This window comes from Bombus terrestris, chromosome 8 (genome assembly GCF_910591885.1).
Source record: "Bombus terrestris chromosome 8, iyBomTerr1.2, whole genome shotgun sequence".
In the NCBI taxonomy this organism is placed as follows: Eukaryota; Metazoa; Arthropoda; class Insecta; order Hymenoptera; family Apidae; genus Bombus; species Bombus terrestris.
The window spans coordinates 5005860-5020694 of NC_063276.1; the positions used below are offsets into that span (position 1 = coordinate 5005860).

Sequence of the window (14835 nt, forward strand, 5' to 3'; positions counted from 1 at the left end):
ATGAAATTAGAAGATTTTAATTGTTAGTATTTTTTCCTTTCGATTAAAATGTGCGATGTTATTTTTGAAGCGAGTTAACAGAAAAGATGTATCTTTCTGAAATCTTGTAATATTTTTAATTTCAGTCATTAATATCTCTTACTTAACGAATAAGACATATCGTCTTTTAATTTCACTAAAGAAACATTTATTATAATTTTAAAATTAAATTATATAACAATTTTAAGAGAAGCGTGGCATTCCTGGGATTTTTCGGATATTCTAAAATTTTAATTACTCTTTCTTACTCTTCGTTAATTTATCCTTATCGTGGCGTGTAACGAGTAAAACACTATACAGAACACTAAATATATATGGAAACAGATCTAACGTAAAATATAGCCTAATAAAGTAAATGTGTAGATCATCTTAATTCTACTTAAGTTCCAATATTTGCTTCGGGGGGAAAAAACTGTTGGAGTTGAATTCCAAGCCTTCGTCAATTCGTTCGTCTTCAATTTTTTCTCCTGTCTACGAATAAAAAACTTGTTTTCTTAGATCTGTGAAGCGGTATTTAGCGTGGCCCGGCGACACGTGTTTCTTCACTTTGGTCAACCGATTTCCTCGCCGCAAAAGCAAACACGAGCAGCTGTCAAATCTGTACTAATATCGGCCGAAACGAAATATCCCGTGGGCAGAGAAATATCTCCAGCAACCTCACCGATCAATGTTTTGAATCCAATCTTTTTCACTTCAACCACCTCGTTTCACTTTTTTCCATTCCCTTTTTTCCTCTATTTTTGTTAAGTCTTTAATTCAATACATATGTACGATACGGTAGATTTTTGTGTGGTATTTGCAATTACGATAAGAATAATACATAACTCTTTTGAAAAATACACTTTTTGGAAAATATCGATGATAGAAATTAATATCGATCGCCAGTGACCATGACTGTTCAGATACTACGCGTTCGTTGAACGTTACGACCTTGAGACATAAGAGGATTGCCATTGACACTGTTATACCGTTCGAAGATTCTTCAGAAAATTAATCAATGTGGCTAGTAGAAGAGTCAGGCATCCTCACACGTTCACACTTCTACTGTACGCTATAGCAATTCACTAGCACGTAAATTTCTTTGGCACAATAATTTTCTTTTGAACTAAACGCACGGAACGTTCTCCGAAGCTAGAACAATCTACATAATTATCATATTGGCATTAATTTTGTACCGTGCGACGTTTCGTTTGCGTATAAAAAAGTAGTTTGTAATAAACTGCGATCATTTGTGCAGGCTCGACAGTACCAATCGATGCTTAACGTTCCTCTCATCGCTAAAAAGAGAAAAGATAGCAAATTCTTCGAACTTTCCCTGAACATCCTGATTCAAAAACAGATGTATCTTCAACCTAACTTAAGCTATCATATTATGATAGTTTACAGTAGATTGAAATTATACTACGTTTGCCGCGTGGGTAGAAAAGAAAAGGATAGGAAAATCTCGGAATTTCCTCGAAATGCCCATCATCGTCTGCTCGCATCTTCACCTTCACCCTCCAAAAATCGCTTCACTCGCGAAAAGTCCAACTGGAGGGCAGATTCTCAAGCAGCCGGAGGCCGCAGGCGATTTGTGAAAGCGATTAAGGGCAGCCGCAGAGAAAAAAAAGAGCGGAAAAATCAGAAACACAAAGTGAAAGAACACGTGACGTCGGTGGAAAGAGCATCCCCTTTCGAGAGCATACATCAAGCCCCGCCGGTGGCACATGTGCCAGCCACGCACACCACCCAAACCAAAAACCCGCCTCTGTTTCGAGGGGATGAAACCGTTCTACGAGCAGAAGAAGACCGAGCGAAAGTTAAAGCACCCTACACACCATCTCAGAGTTAGCACATAGCCATCATGAACTGTGACATAGGTACAGACAAATAAACCATATGGAAACGAGAAATATACATATTTGCAACGTTTAAATTGCATATTTATATCAAATAGGTAGCTAACAGGAAATCTACGTAATGAACTTTTGGAATGTGGATAGGGACACATATATCGCTTCAACATTCCGAAATTGAACGGGGCTTAATGTCACTTACCCGAAGGTGTCTTCAAGACCAATTCGTATTCATCTTGAATTACTGCTTTTTTATTTACGTTAACCATTATTAGTTTTTAATTGGTATCATTGGATTATTAAAGATCGTAAGAATTTAAGGTCAGATCGTTTAATTTTGGAATTTTTAATTTAATTGTTACTAATCTCTATCAGGAGGAATGGATAATATAAAATAAGATTGAATACTGTCGAAGAATTAACTATTGTTTTTATCAATATACACAACTCTCGTTTATGAAAATCTGTTCAAGATATTCGCAATAGTTTGTCCAAATATTATCTTTACCTACTCAACAGCGTGCAAAAATTTCTGGTCAGGTATACTTTTCATTGTATACAGAGTGTAACAGAATATGTGGGATCTGATTTTACACCTAGAAACAATAAAAAATGTTCGTATAAACATATGCTCTATTTGTCTTCGTCTATGAGATGCAACGAATCTGTTACGTACAGGAGACGTTACAGGAGGAAGGTTTCTAACAAATTTAGGAAACACCAGGAACTCTATTCAGACTGACTCCAGGACAAAAGGTCTACAGACTTGTCTTGAAATGCAAAGTGATCGATTTGAACGTGTTTCGTAAAGTTAATTACATAAAATCAAAACCGGGAATTCGTTATATCTCATAAACGAAAACAGATAGAACACAAGTTTATACGAACCTTCCTCGTTGATTTTAGGTGTACGATCAGCTCTCGAAGTGAGTCCTGTGCGTTCTGTTACATCCCGTACACCGAATCGATATTTTAAAGAACGTTAAATAACATCATACAGCAACACTACAATGTTCACGTGTTATACTATTTTCTTTTGCTCGTCATACTCTTTTACCCAATATTATTTCATTCTTAACCACTACGGAACTTCCGCGAGACCGCTCCTCTTCTTTATTCTTTTTCTTCATATTCTCCATGACAGTAAATAATTACAGAGAAAAGATTTTCAATACGTTTGCTATCGCGTACTCAGGTTCGGATCTCTTCGTTATTAATGTACAAAGTAAAAACACTCGAACTTGATTTGTATTCCGTACTATAATAATGAATAGATAATGCAATAAACCTTATCAGTCTGTGTGATCTCCTGTGGTAGTTGCGTAAGTTTCGACGTCTATGGCAGACATAAAAATCCTTTTATCAAATTTCCAATATAAAGCAAAAGAAATATCTAGTCAGAAATTTTTTGCACGCCACTGTATCCAAAGACCTAATCGTCCCTCTATAAGCAATACGAAACAAGTCTCGCCGTGTGTATGGTACTTAATCCAGGGAAACTAGATGCTAAAGGGGGTGTGTGTAGCAAGAAGGGCGACGAGACAGAGAGGATACCGGGCATGTAAGTACGCAGGAACGCGTGGATGGGCGTGGACGTGGAAACGGGGCCGCGTGTTGTTCCAGCGTGTCGTGTCGGCCACGGATGTCACTGTGGGACGAATATAAGAGGGTATACCGTGGTCCGCCACGGTATCCGGAATATCATATTCAATATCAACCCTCGTATCCCTGCGAGGCCCAGCCCCTGCTTTCCACACTCACGTGAATAACTCTGGGCAATATTTTAACTGCATGGACGTATCTGCGGTGTACTCCACGCTCTTTCTTCCCTGTTCTATCGTTTTCTTCCTGCCGTTTCTCCCTTGCTCGCGTATCGCTTTGTTTCTCTTTCGCTGACTTGAGTTACGAGTGGAAATATAAAGGCACCGTGTCGATACCCACGTGCTTTATATTCCGAGCTGTTAGGTCGATCGGTTGCACAGGCCTCGCGTGCTGATCCTTCAACGACCGTCACGGGACACCGTTTATATTACATCCATGGGAATGGTTTTATATTTCTATTAAATACCTGGACCTTCTGAATTGGCTCGACGATGGGATTGCTTAGCGGCAGATGGATGTTAAGGATCTAGCGGTGGTGATGAATGTTTTGGGTGGATGGAGTGGTGATAGACGTTGAAAGGATAAAAGCAAAGAACGAGGTAAGTAGAATATGAATGGCGAGTGTTGTAGTAGAAGATGTTGAAAGAAGGAGGCAGATAGCTTCAATGGGCGACGAGGGAATGAGAGGTAAGGGAGAGTGTGATAGTTTCAAATTGAATCGATTAGTAGGAGATGGATGTTGGAAATTTGTTGGTGGAGACGAACGTGTTCGATTGATGGAGTGGTAGCTGTTGAAGGAATAGAGAGAAAGGGTAAGGTGGTTTTAAATAGAATATGAGTTGGTAAGCGTTGATTTAGAAAATGTTGACAAAAGGAGGAAGATGGTTTCGATGGACGTTGAAAGAATGAAAAGTGAAGGAGTGTAGGGTAGTTTTAAATTAAATTGCTTAGCGGAAGAATGTTAAAGATTTAGTGGTGAAGATAAATATTTTGAGTGAAGTGAAAAATGTTCAGAAAATGAGAAGCACGAGAGAGTAGTAGTAGTAGTTTTAAGTAGAATATGGATGATGAGCGTATGGTAACTAAGTACAATTATTAGTAGATGATAATTGCGTAAAATTGGTGCTATGATAATTAGGAAATCTGGCATTTAATAAAATATGTAAATAAAATTCTAAAAACTAGATAATATCGTACGAAGCCCCCGTACAGATATAATAGAAAATGAGAATGCAAAGGAAAAATATTAAGTCAAATTGTTGGTATGGTAATTAAGAAGGGTTCAAGGATAGAAGGCAGCACGCGGTCAGACGCGTTTACGCGGCACATGGGGGATGATGCAAAGAGGAGATGCAGAGAGGGGGGTGAAAAGGGAAAGAGGAGGCGTAGGGTCGTCACAACAGTATGGGTTGTGGGACTTTAATTTAATAAAGCAATTTGTAACGGAATACGGAACGAGGCAATAATGGCCAGTCGGCGGGGAGGGTTCTAATGAGCTGCTTACCGCACTCTCCACCCTCTACTCACGATCGAGCTACACGTTTCACGCGATATCCCCTATTCATCTACTTAGAAACTGCGTAAACTCACGCCAACCAACTTTCTCTTGCTCCGGTAATTCGATAAGTCCGTGCGCTTTTTGCGGAAATTTATGCGTGTCAGTCGTTTGCCATCCTGTCATCTCTACGGAGCAAGATTGATTTTCCACTAAGGGTTGGTTGCACCGAGGGCGTCGTGCTAAATTGCGATTATTACAGTGAGAATGTTTATGCATCTAATAGAAATGGAAATACGTAAAATGCTACAGGACAAGTATAAATGAAACGATATATGAAATATCAAAAGTACAATTCTGTTCTGTGCTACAATAAATTGTAATGGTCGTTTGTTTGGATTATTTGTTATATTTCGATGTTATCAATATGAGAATATTATTAATTATTATATTTTTCGCGCTGTGCACCGTACTGATCATTTGCTTCAGACTCGGCCGTAGAAAATTATATTGTTATAAATACTATTGACATAAAAATATCATTATTAATAACTACGTATTCGCAAACATTATTTCGAAGCCAGTAAAATTGCCAATTTTTCTTCGTCTCGCTCGATACAATGGATAACAATGAAATTCACAGTCAAAGTCTATTGCCATTGGAAAAACACAGATTTGTTCCAACCATTATTTATCCAGAATTGGGCAGAATTACGATCGACTTACCCCATGAGTTACAGTTACAAAGTAATTCAATTACATCGTATGCTATTACATAGTAATTCAATTACGCTGGTGATCAAGGTAATTAGCGATAGAATTAATTGGAAAAGTTCGAATTATGTAATTAATTGAGAAGTTTGAATTATGTAATTACTCGTAAATATACGTAATTACTGTGTAATTCAAGTACAGTGTAATTAAATTCCGTAATTAAATTACAGTTTAATTCAATTAGCTCGACCGTGTATTCATCGAAATTACTGAAAACCAGCCGGACGTATCTTACCGTGTTCTTGCAAACACCCAGCTCTCCCAAAATCCCAAAACGAAGAAATTAAAATTTCCAAAGATCAAATACAATTGGCCATCAAAATTACCAAAGTCCAATCAACTGACTTTCCGAAAATGCTATATTTCCTCTGTATCCCTGTATCAATTAGATGTTCGCGCGATTTCCTGCGAATTTTCCAGGCTATTACCTCGCAACATCAACTAGAAACCCCAAGATACATACTAATCACAATTTTTCGCGGTAGATCGTCTGTGAACGTGTTTCCGTCGCGATAATTCCAGGCCAATCTCACCCTCTGTCACGTGTCGTTCTATTCAACGGCGTTATCTATTCCGTAGGATCTTGTATCCCTACAGGAGTAAGCAGGATCAGCCGTGAAGGCAAGGATAACGATAACAAAGTCTGGTTATTTGCGGAACAGCGAACCCACGTGGCAGTCACGTGCCGACACCCGCCGAGACGCCATCATTGCGGTCTATCGCACAAGTGTTTAACCCTTGAAACGCGTTATTCCGTCAAATTAAACCGTAATCTCCCCTTTTTTTCTAGTGGGACGATTTTCTATGGCGTCATGATGATATTTCTTATTTGAAATGTAGAAATTGGAAAAAATGGTGTTGATATTGCGATATCAATTATTAATATACCATCTATCTGTAGGTAGTGGTTTTAAGAAAATCTTGAACTAGAAGATTTCAGGTTTCTGTAATTAAAGCAAGAACAAGAATCTGAAGAGTTTGCATTCGAATATTATGTGTGATTCGGATAATCAAATAAACGTAGAAAAATTTCCTTGTGTGTAGAGACCATTTGTCTACACGAACCCCTTTACGTTATATTTCAACTAATGTTATTAGCTAGTAAAGTCTTGTTTCCATGTAGAACAGTATTTAGTTTGATCCTGTTTATTTCTTCCGTAATTGTAATTGTCAAAAACACAAGTAAAAGTACGAACTGGTAACGTTAACCATTAAAAAATTAAAATTAAAAAATTATTCCGTTCGCCGTGATCTCTTGAGATTTTCCTCTTTGATATATAACAATTGACAAGAGAGCGAAATTTAACGAATGATATTGACTTGGCAAATTTAAACTCCCAAGAGACACTTCGCGTGGATCAATCTAATAATAAAATAGTATAATTATCATTTACTCTAAAAATATTTTAATCCCGGTACTCTTCTATGTTTAAAAATAATTTCCTTTCTGCTTTCAAAATGTTCCTTCGTATTTAGTTCCCGAAACTTTTGCTCCTCGGTTTATTTCTACGATAACCGAGATAAATGTGTTCTTGCGATTAGTATGAGTTTTTAACGTCGACGAGGTAAATGAAGTGGAGGATCGAATATACCGCAAAAGGTTGCAATCGTGACGTGTTATCGTGGAATAATTGGATGGTTTTCAATAGATATGTCGTACAGAACATTTTTGGCGTGTAACGAGATGTAAATTTATGACGTAATTATCGATAGCCTATGTGAATCGTCGGGGACGAAACGCGCGGACCATGGCAAGAAGAATGACGGAAAATTGATGAAGATTAATTGCTTGATAAAAGTGACCACGACTCCGACTGGTTCGATAAGTTTCGTGATAATTTTACTGTTCCAGCAAAATGTTTCACAAAATTACAAACACGTGAAATTGTCAATTCCTCGAAATTCTAAACGTATAATTCGATTCCTAATTTCTCGAAATTCTAAATACAATTTGTCCAGAACCTAAACTTAATTCTTCCGAAGTTATTATTAAATCCTCATAATCGAAGAAAACGTCACTGACTCCAATTTTCTTTGGGAACGACCCGCAACGATCTCTGTTCTCTTTGTACCGGATGCTCGTAGTAGCCGACATCTATCTTTTTTCATTCATTTTTTCGTAACTATCGGGCGGATGAATAGAAATAACGACTCCTTGGAAAGGGAGCCGATGTTGTTGGAGCGACGGAGAGAATAGCGATGGGCTCAAGTACGTCGCAAGTGCTTTACTCTTTGCTCTTTGTCAAATTTATTTTATACAATTATGACATTTTCTTCTACCACTTTGCGTTTAAACTTTCTTTTGCGCGATATGCAATAGTTTCCATGTTTCCTGCCGGACAACATTTTTCGCTTTATACTTCGAAAACCATGTTTTCAAGACTTTTAAATAATTACAAATAATCATACAACCTTCTATAACAATGCTTTCGATGCATTGTACTAATTTCTCTCTCATTTATCGTAGATCACGCTTAATATTATTTCAAATTCTTTTACATATCGAATATAATTTATGCTTTCCGAAACTCATTTCGGTCAATACGAGCGCTTATCCCTAGGATTCTATTGGGCCTAACAGAAATAATCAGAGGCGAACTCCTTTGCCTAGCCATCGCCTCGTCTCTGCGCAGTACGCGCGATCTATTTGAGCCCATCGCTACCCTTCAGTAGAAGAGAATCCCTGGAAGATATCGATGTTACAGTGTCGCAACAGCTGGGTTGTCAGCAAACGATGACAGGCTCCGGTGGAACCGGCGAACACGAGGGCGGCAAGAAGAAACACACCAGGCCGACGTTCAGCGGCCAGCAAATCTTCGCCCTTGAGAAAACGTTCGAGCAGACGAAATACCTAGCTGGACCAGAACGTGCTAAATTGGCCTACGCCCTGGGCATGTCCGAATCGCAAGTCAAGGTAAGAGTGTTCAGAGAGATTTTTCTCCCATCTTTCCTCTACTTCTTTTTCTTTCGTTTGTTTTTAGGGGTAGCTCTGCTTTAGGGCGATTAAAGGGTCGTTAGTGTGTCTTGGCCGGACTCTTGATGAGTTTATGTGGGTTTGGGTCTCTGATAGGTTTCGGTAGGGTTTGCTTTAGGAGATTACGGGAAGATTGGTGTATATTAACTGGTCTTCTTGCGTAGAATTGTGTAAGTATTTAGGTGGTTAATTGGAAAATAATATCCGAGTCCTTCGTGATAGGTTTGTCTTTATCATCGTATGGGAAACACGTTATTTGGTTCGTCAAATAGGACATTTTTCGATGCAAATTGCAGCTGTCTCAATAATTTATATACTCGATTGATTTATTGACTACTGTACTTTATTGCGCTGCATATGTTAAACTTTCTTCTTCTTTTATTTAGGATTAGTCTTCCTTCGTAAATTATAGATAGAGCGAAAGATGAGAAAGTTAGCTTTTCGAAACGATCCTCGAATCTTTTCTTTTCGTTCTGACTTGATCCTCATTTCCACAAACGGAAGAACCTTCCTTACTTTAAGAAATATCTTTAAACGAAGAAGATATTACGCGCGTGAATAGCTGTTCCTTCGTGTCTTTTTCAACGCTGCTAGACTCCTGAAATTTGTATACTTCCATCGTACTCTCGTTCCAAGAAACAGATAATATTTGTAACGTTTTATGAAGATGCTTGATATAAACTTGAAGCGAGAAATCATGCATACTAATATTAAGATAAGATTCTTTGGATATTTTCAAATTACGCGACCACGGTGGTATTTCTTTTAAAAAAGAACATAATTAAGAAAAGCGCGAGACATTTCTTAATAGAAACAATTGAATCGAGAATGATCCGTATGACGCGTACGAACGTTAGAATGTGGCGTTTCGCGCGGTGCTTTTAATAAACTTTACGCTAATCTCCGATAAAAACGTCCGGATGATTTAAGCGAGCGCCCGGCTAATTATGAGTAACAGATGTAGATGGGTTAATAAAAATTCATAACAGTTGAAGCGTTTTCGAGCTCGGCGCCCGATATTAATCCGTGAATGATGGAACGAACGGCAGCGGGGAGGGTACGCTACGTCGCGATAAAAAGTAAAATCAACTTAAACTGCCCGGTGTTTTTAACAGCCGCCATCGTTTAATATTTCCTTGTCGGCTTAAACGTTTAAGCGCGGATTACAACCTCGAAAAATCATCCGTTTTAATGACCAGCCACTTTTTGTTGCTTCGATCTCGATCCCTTTCGATAGAGAATATCCACGCTGAAATTATTATTTCATTCGTCGTGCCCCTTTTTTCTTCCCTTTCAGTTCCATGTGTATTTTCGCCGCTCTAATTTGTAATTTATTGCAACTGATTTTGCATCGTTAATTCGAAGGTTTCAAGAGGTTCGAAAGTTCTAATATCCTATCTGGATGTAGATGATCGTAAACCGTTTATTAAAATCGTGTTTGTTAATGGTACGAATTGTAGTTTGTATAGTTAGACTATTCACAATGAAGATTTGGTAGAAATATGGGAAGTAAAAGAGCAGTGAAGATATGATATTGTTATTGTCATACACTGTCGTTTGGATATTTCGAGGTTCGAACAAGAGGGTTGGTAATTTCTTAAGATGCGACGTGGACGAAATACGAACTGTCGAGGTATCGATGATAATAACATTCCAAGCATCGCAATCACGTATCAATATTTTTGGAACGGTAGCGTAAATCAATGAGAATTCTCATAAAATTCCAAATTGGTAAAAGACAGGAATCATACTTAAAATTTATCTAAATTACCATTGCAACAACCATACCACCAAACTTAACCAAACACAAACAAAATAGATTCCAATTTACAAGCATAAATTTCATTATCTGAATCGAATATCGATCGTTTGTTCTACAACCACACGAATCGAAGAATATTCGTGAACGAATGTGCATCGAATTATATTAATAACAATCCTATCAAGCCCAACTCAACATTGATAGAATCGAAGAGACCGAAAATTAACATCTATGCCAAACTATATCATCAAATTCAATGATCGCAAATGAACACGAACAAAACAAACTCCACTTTACAGTCGTAAATCTGATCATCCAAATATCAATGTTTTAGAACCATATGAATCAGAGAATTTTCATGAAGCAATGTCTTAATAATCAGCCTGTGGAACTCAACGAAAATAGTAACAAAACCAAAGAAATCCAAAATGAAAACCTATCTGGAAGCAACCGAATAATCCGCGAAAGCCCCGGATATCATCGCAAAGGTACACTAACTGGGGCGTCAGCCTTCGTCGTTCTCCGACATCAGCCGGGAGCGGAGGGGGTTGTCGTAATTTTAAAACGCATTTGTCCGCCGCCGGCTTACTCCATCAACGCCGCGAGCAAGCTTCTAACGAGGCAGCTTGTAAAAAGTTCGAAGGATAAAAGAAGGTGACAAAACAGCCCGGAGACGTGTCAAGCTTTGCGGCACCTGCGTCATTCTCTCCCTTCTATCTCCTCCCACCCTCAAACCCTATGAAGCACTCGCCGTAAGAGGAACGAAGAGAAACGCTGAGAGCTGCTGGGTGACGACAGCGTCACATCCCTCCCCTCCAATCCTCTTTTTTCACCCAGTGTCTCTCTTCTCTCTATCCATCTATTTCTCTCCATCTTTTCGACCCTCCATCCCCAGTTTCCTTCCCCACCCCCTTGAAAACCCTCTATTACCTATCTTCCATATCCAGGAAGAGGAGGAGGAGGAGGAGGAGGAGGAGGAGGTGGGCTTCCAACCACCCTACATCTCCACCTCTTCTTCCACCATCCTCCAAGAGGGAGGTGGAAGCCTGCCACTTTTACTCCCGCCTCTGCACAGCTACATCTGTAGTACTCGTAGCTTCCAGTTCGAGGAAGAGAACTCTCTCCTGGCACACTCGAAGCCTCCTACATCGTGTCGCTCCTCTGGTTCGCCATCTTCGACCCTCTGGCTGCGTTTCCCTCTTCAGCCACCCCCTTCCGTGCTCTTTCCCTTTCTTTCTGTTCGCGTTTCTCCATCCAACCCTCCGCAGCTAGCCGGAGGTTTCTGTGTGTGTCGCGGCCTCGTCGATGTAGCGCTGTCATTGGCTCGTTCTACGCCGCCATATTTACATTTTTATTGAAAGCTACAAGTCTGCGTCGGTGAGTGATGGCCACGGGGATGAGCACGTTTTCCCTCCCGGCCTCCCCCATCCCACCCCTTGTCTCTCGCTGGATGATACTGAGAGGGTGGATTGCGGGTGGAGAAGGGTAAGAGCGGAGAGGGGGGCAAGGAGGGGGTGGAGACGGAGGGGTTAGCATTCAATTACCTCGGATTTCCTCGGCAAGAGGCGATTCACCTCCGCGTATATGCCATCTTCGGGGGCGAGATTGCCAACGGATCTACGGAGCACCGTTTCCCGAAATATTACGACAATATATACCCGAGCAACGGGACGAGTCGCTGATTCAGAGGCATCGATTCGTGCTGGATAGGCGGTGTTTCGATGTGTTTGGCTTGGTGGTTGTAGCGGTGGGAAGGTTGGCGAGCTTTGGCGAGGGGATGTAGTTAGATTAGACGGAAGGATTTGAAGGGTGAAATTTAATGGTAGTTGCGTTGTTGTTTTATTATTTAAAGTCGCATCAACTGTCGCAAGTTATCAACGACTACTTTCTCGCTAAAACAGCGCATATGTGTATTCTCGATTTTTCTACAAGCTTTAATATCTACGTTGAAGCTGCTAGCAAGATGTTGGTCTTTAGCACAGCCATTGTGATCGTCGCGCGCAAGATTCCAGCACTCTAAGACGCTAGCTAGCACTTTGATATCTCAGTACCTACGAGCAGAGTAACAATGAGTTTGTGAACGATTGAACACGAGGGACGTGTTTCGAATTCGATAGTTACGCGTTCTTGCTGCAATTGTTGATTTTGGATAGGATTTTCACACGTCTGATCGCAATTGTTTGAAACCAAAAGTATATATATATATATATATATATAGATTAGTATTCGAATTTCTTATTAAAAGGAAAGAAGTAGGATGGAGAGTGGCCAAAAAGAAATTACTACGCGTCTGGCGACTAAATGCAAGTTTCTTTGGTAGAGCAAGACGAGTTTTAATATTCTGAGCGTTTCTCTGGCGTCTTGATAGACGAAAAGGAAAAAAAAAAATAAAAGGGGAAAGAAAGGGGCCGAGGCTGGAATAAGCAGCGGGGCAAAAGAAATTAAAAATAAGGAAACACGGGGATCGGGGCTTGAAACTAATGATCAAGGTATAATTAGCGAAAAGGGATGAAAAGGGGAAAGTTAGAAATTCTTGTAGAAAGAGGATCCTAATTCCCCCAATTATTTATTATTCCTACATAACTCGGTATACCAAGTATATGTATAAAATCTTTTCGAGTGATCAGAAATTTTATTAAACAACGTTTTAAGGTAAATTATTAAAACTTAAAATGAAAGATACGATTTTAAATTGTGAAATATTATATATTAAAAAAAAAAAAGAAAAGAGAAGACAAAAAACAAAGTGCAGGTAAATTATTAAAAGATCGGAGAGACGTCAAGATTTCATATTAGAATCATATACATTCTATTTCCTGTAACATGTATTTTAGTAGAGTCGTCTTTTACAAATGAAAAAGGAAGAGAATCGAACTTTTATCGCTAAGAAAATGAAGATGGTTCTTCCAGTTGATACACTAGCGAAACAGTGTTTCGTCGCGAACTTTTCTCGTTTGCCGCTGTGTTACGATCATGTGCCGCGTATTACATTCTTACTTCGTGCTTCCTTCGATGTCAGCTGTTAGATAACAGGAATATATTGTCCCCTGTTATTGTTAAACGTTCTGAACTTTCGCCTGATAGACGAACGAAATAAGAATTCAACGATTGTATTCCATTCTCAGAAATGAAATAACTGTATTTCATAGATATTTGATGATAAATTAATATTTTATAAAATTCAATCGATAATTTCTCATCGTCAATATTAAATAAATCAAGGATAAAATTGAAAATTGTTGTCAATAATAATATCCAAGAGATACCATCAAATTACACTTACAGACTTTTTTAATATTTAAACAATTCTTTAACGTTGTAAAAATGAAAAAAAAAAAAACTACAGAAGATTGCCATCGGAATATCTTAATTATTCATGATGACCATTAATAGATGATTTTAACATTTTCATTAGAAACCTTCTTAACGTTTATATTACTGCTTTATCTTCGTTGATAATTGACGATAGGGCGTAGATTTAACGTATGGTATTAGATTGTCAAATTCAAACTTCGGAGAAACGATATTTTTTATATGCTTTTCGTGCACATAGTAGCCTAATTCAACGCGTCTAACGTGAATAGAGCACGATCGAGCGTTGAAGTCTCTGGAAGCCTAAAAATGATCTCGCCGAGTGGCGACCACGTTCATCGTTGACAAACGATCGTGACTAAACGCAGGGATCAAGCGAACTACATTTATAAACATTTGCGTTATTACGCTGGAAATTATTTGCTCGACATACGTTGACGCGGCGTTTCGCTCCGCTCGTCGCGTAATAAACTTATCTGCCTCGACGCGACGATATATCGATCATTACATTATTTACGAAAAGCTTTCAGTCGAATTAATATCATGCGTTTCGGATGAACGTGGATTTATGAAGTATATTCAGCAATGAAATTTACGGGATACGTTTGTTCGCTTGATCTGATTAAACAGAGGCTTGTCCTCCATTTCTTGTTTTGTCTTCACCTTTTATTTCGTTCCTCTCCTCTTGCCAATTTTTTTTTCTTTTGAATATTCTGATAATCTTAAATGATTCTATGGAAACGTAAAAATTAAATTCCCCGCGTTGTATTTCGCTATTAAACAAAGACTAGCTCTGTACTTACTGTCTTTCTTTTTATTATTCCATTTACTTGCTCCTTCTTCTCTTTTTAATTTATAAAATTTCTGAACGATTCGTGGAAATTTAAAAATTATACGTGCACTGTTTTTAATCTTCAAAAATATCGAACGACTCTACAGAGATTTAATAATTGGATTTTTATTACACTTTATTATAAGGTGTTTTGCCTTTGTATTTTGTTTCTCCTTCTTTCTCTTTATAACTTGCGAAAATCTTCAATGA

General features: G+C 38.6%; 1 protein-coding gene across 1 annotated transcript in view; it reads left to right on the top strand.

Moving 5' to 3' along the window:
* Nucleotides 1-14835, top strand: part of LOC100648324 (homeobox protein Nkx-6.2) — a 46263-nt gene that overhangs the window by 14386 nt on the left and 17042 nt on the right. Inside the window, exon 3 of the mRNA XM_003397198.4 lies at nt 8451-8659. Within this exon, the coding sequence (XP_003397246.2) occupies nt 8451-8659 (209 nt within the window). The remainder of the gene's footprint in view (nt 1-8450; nt 8660-14835) is intronic.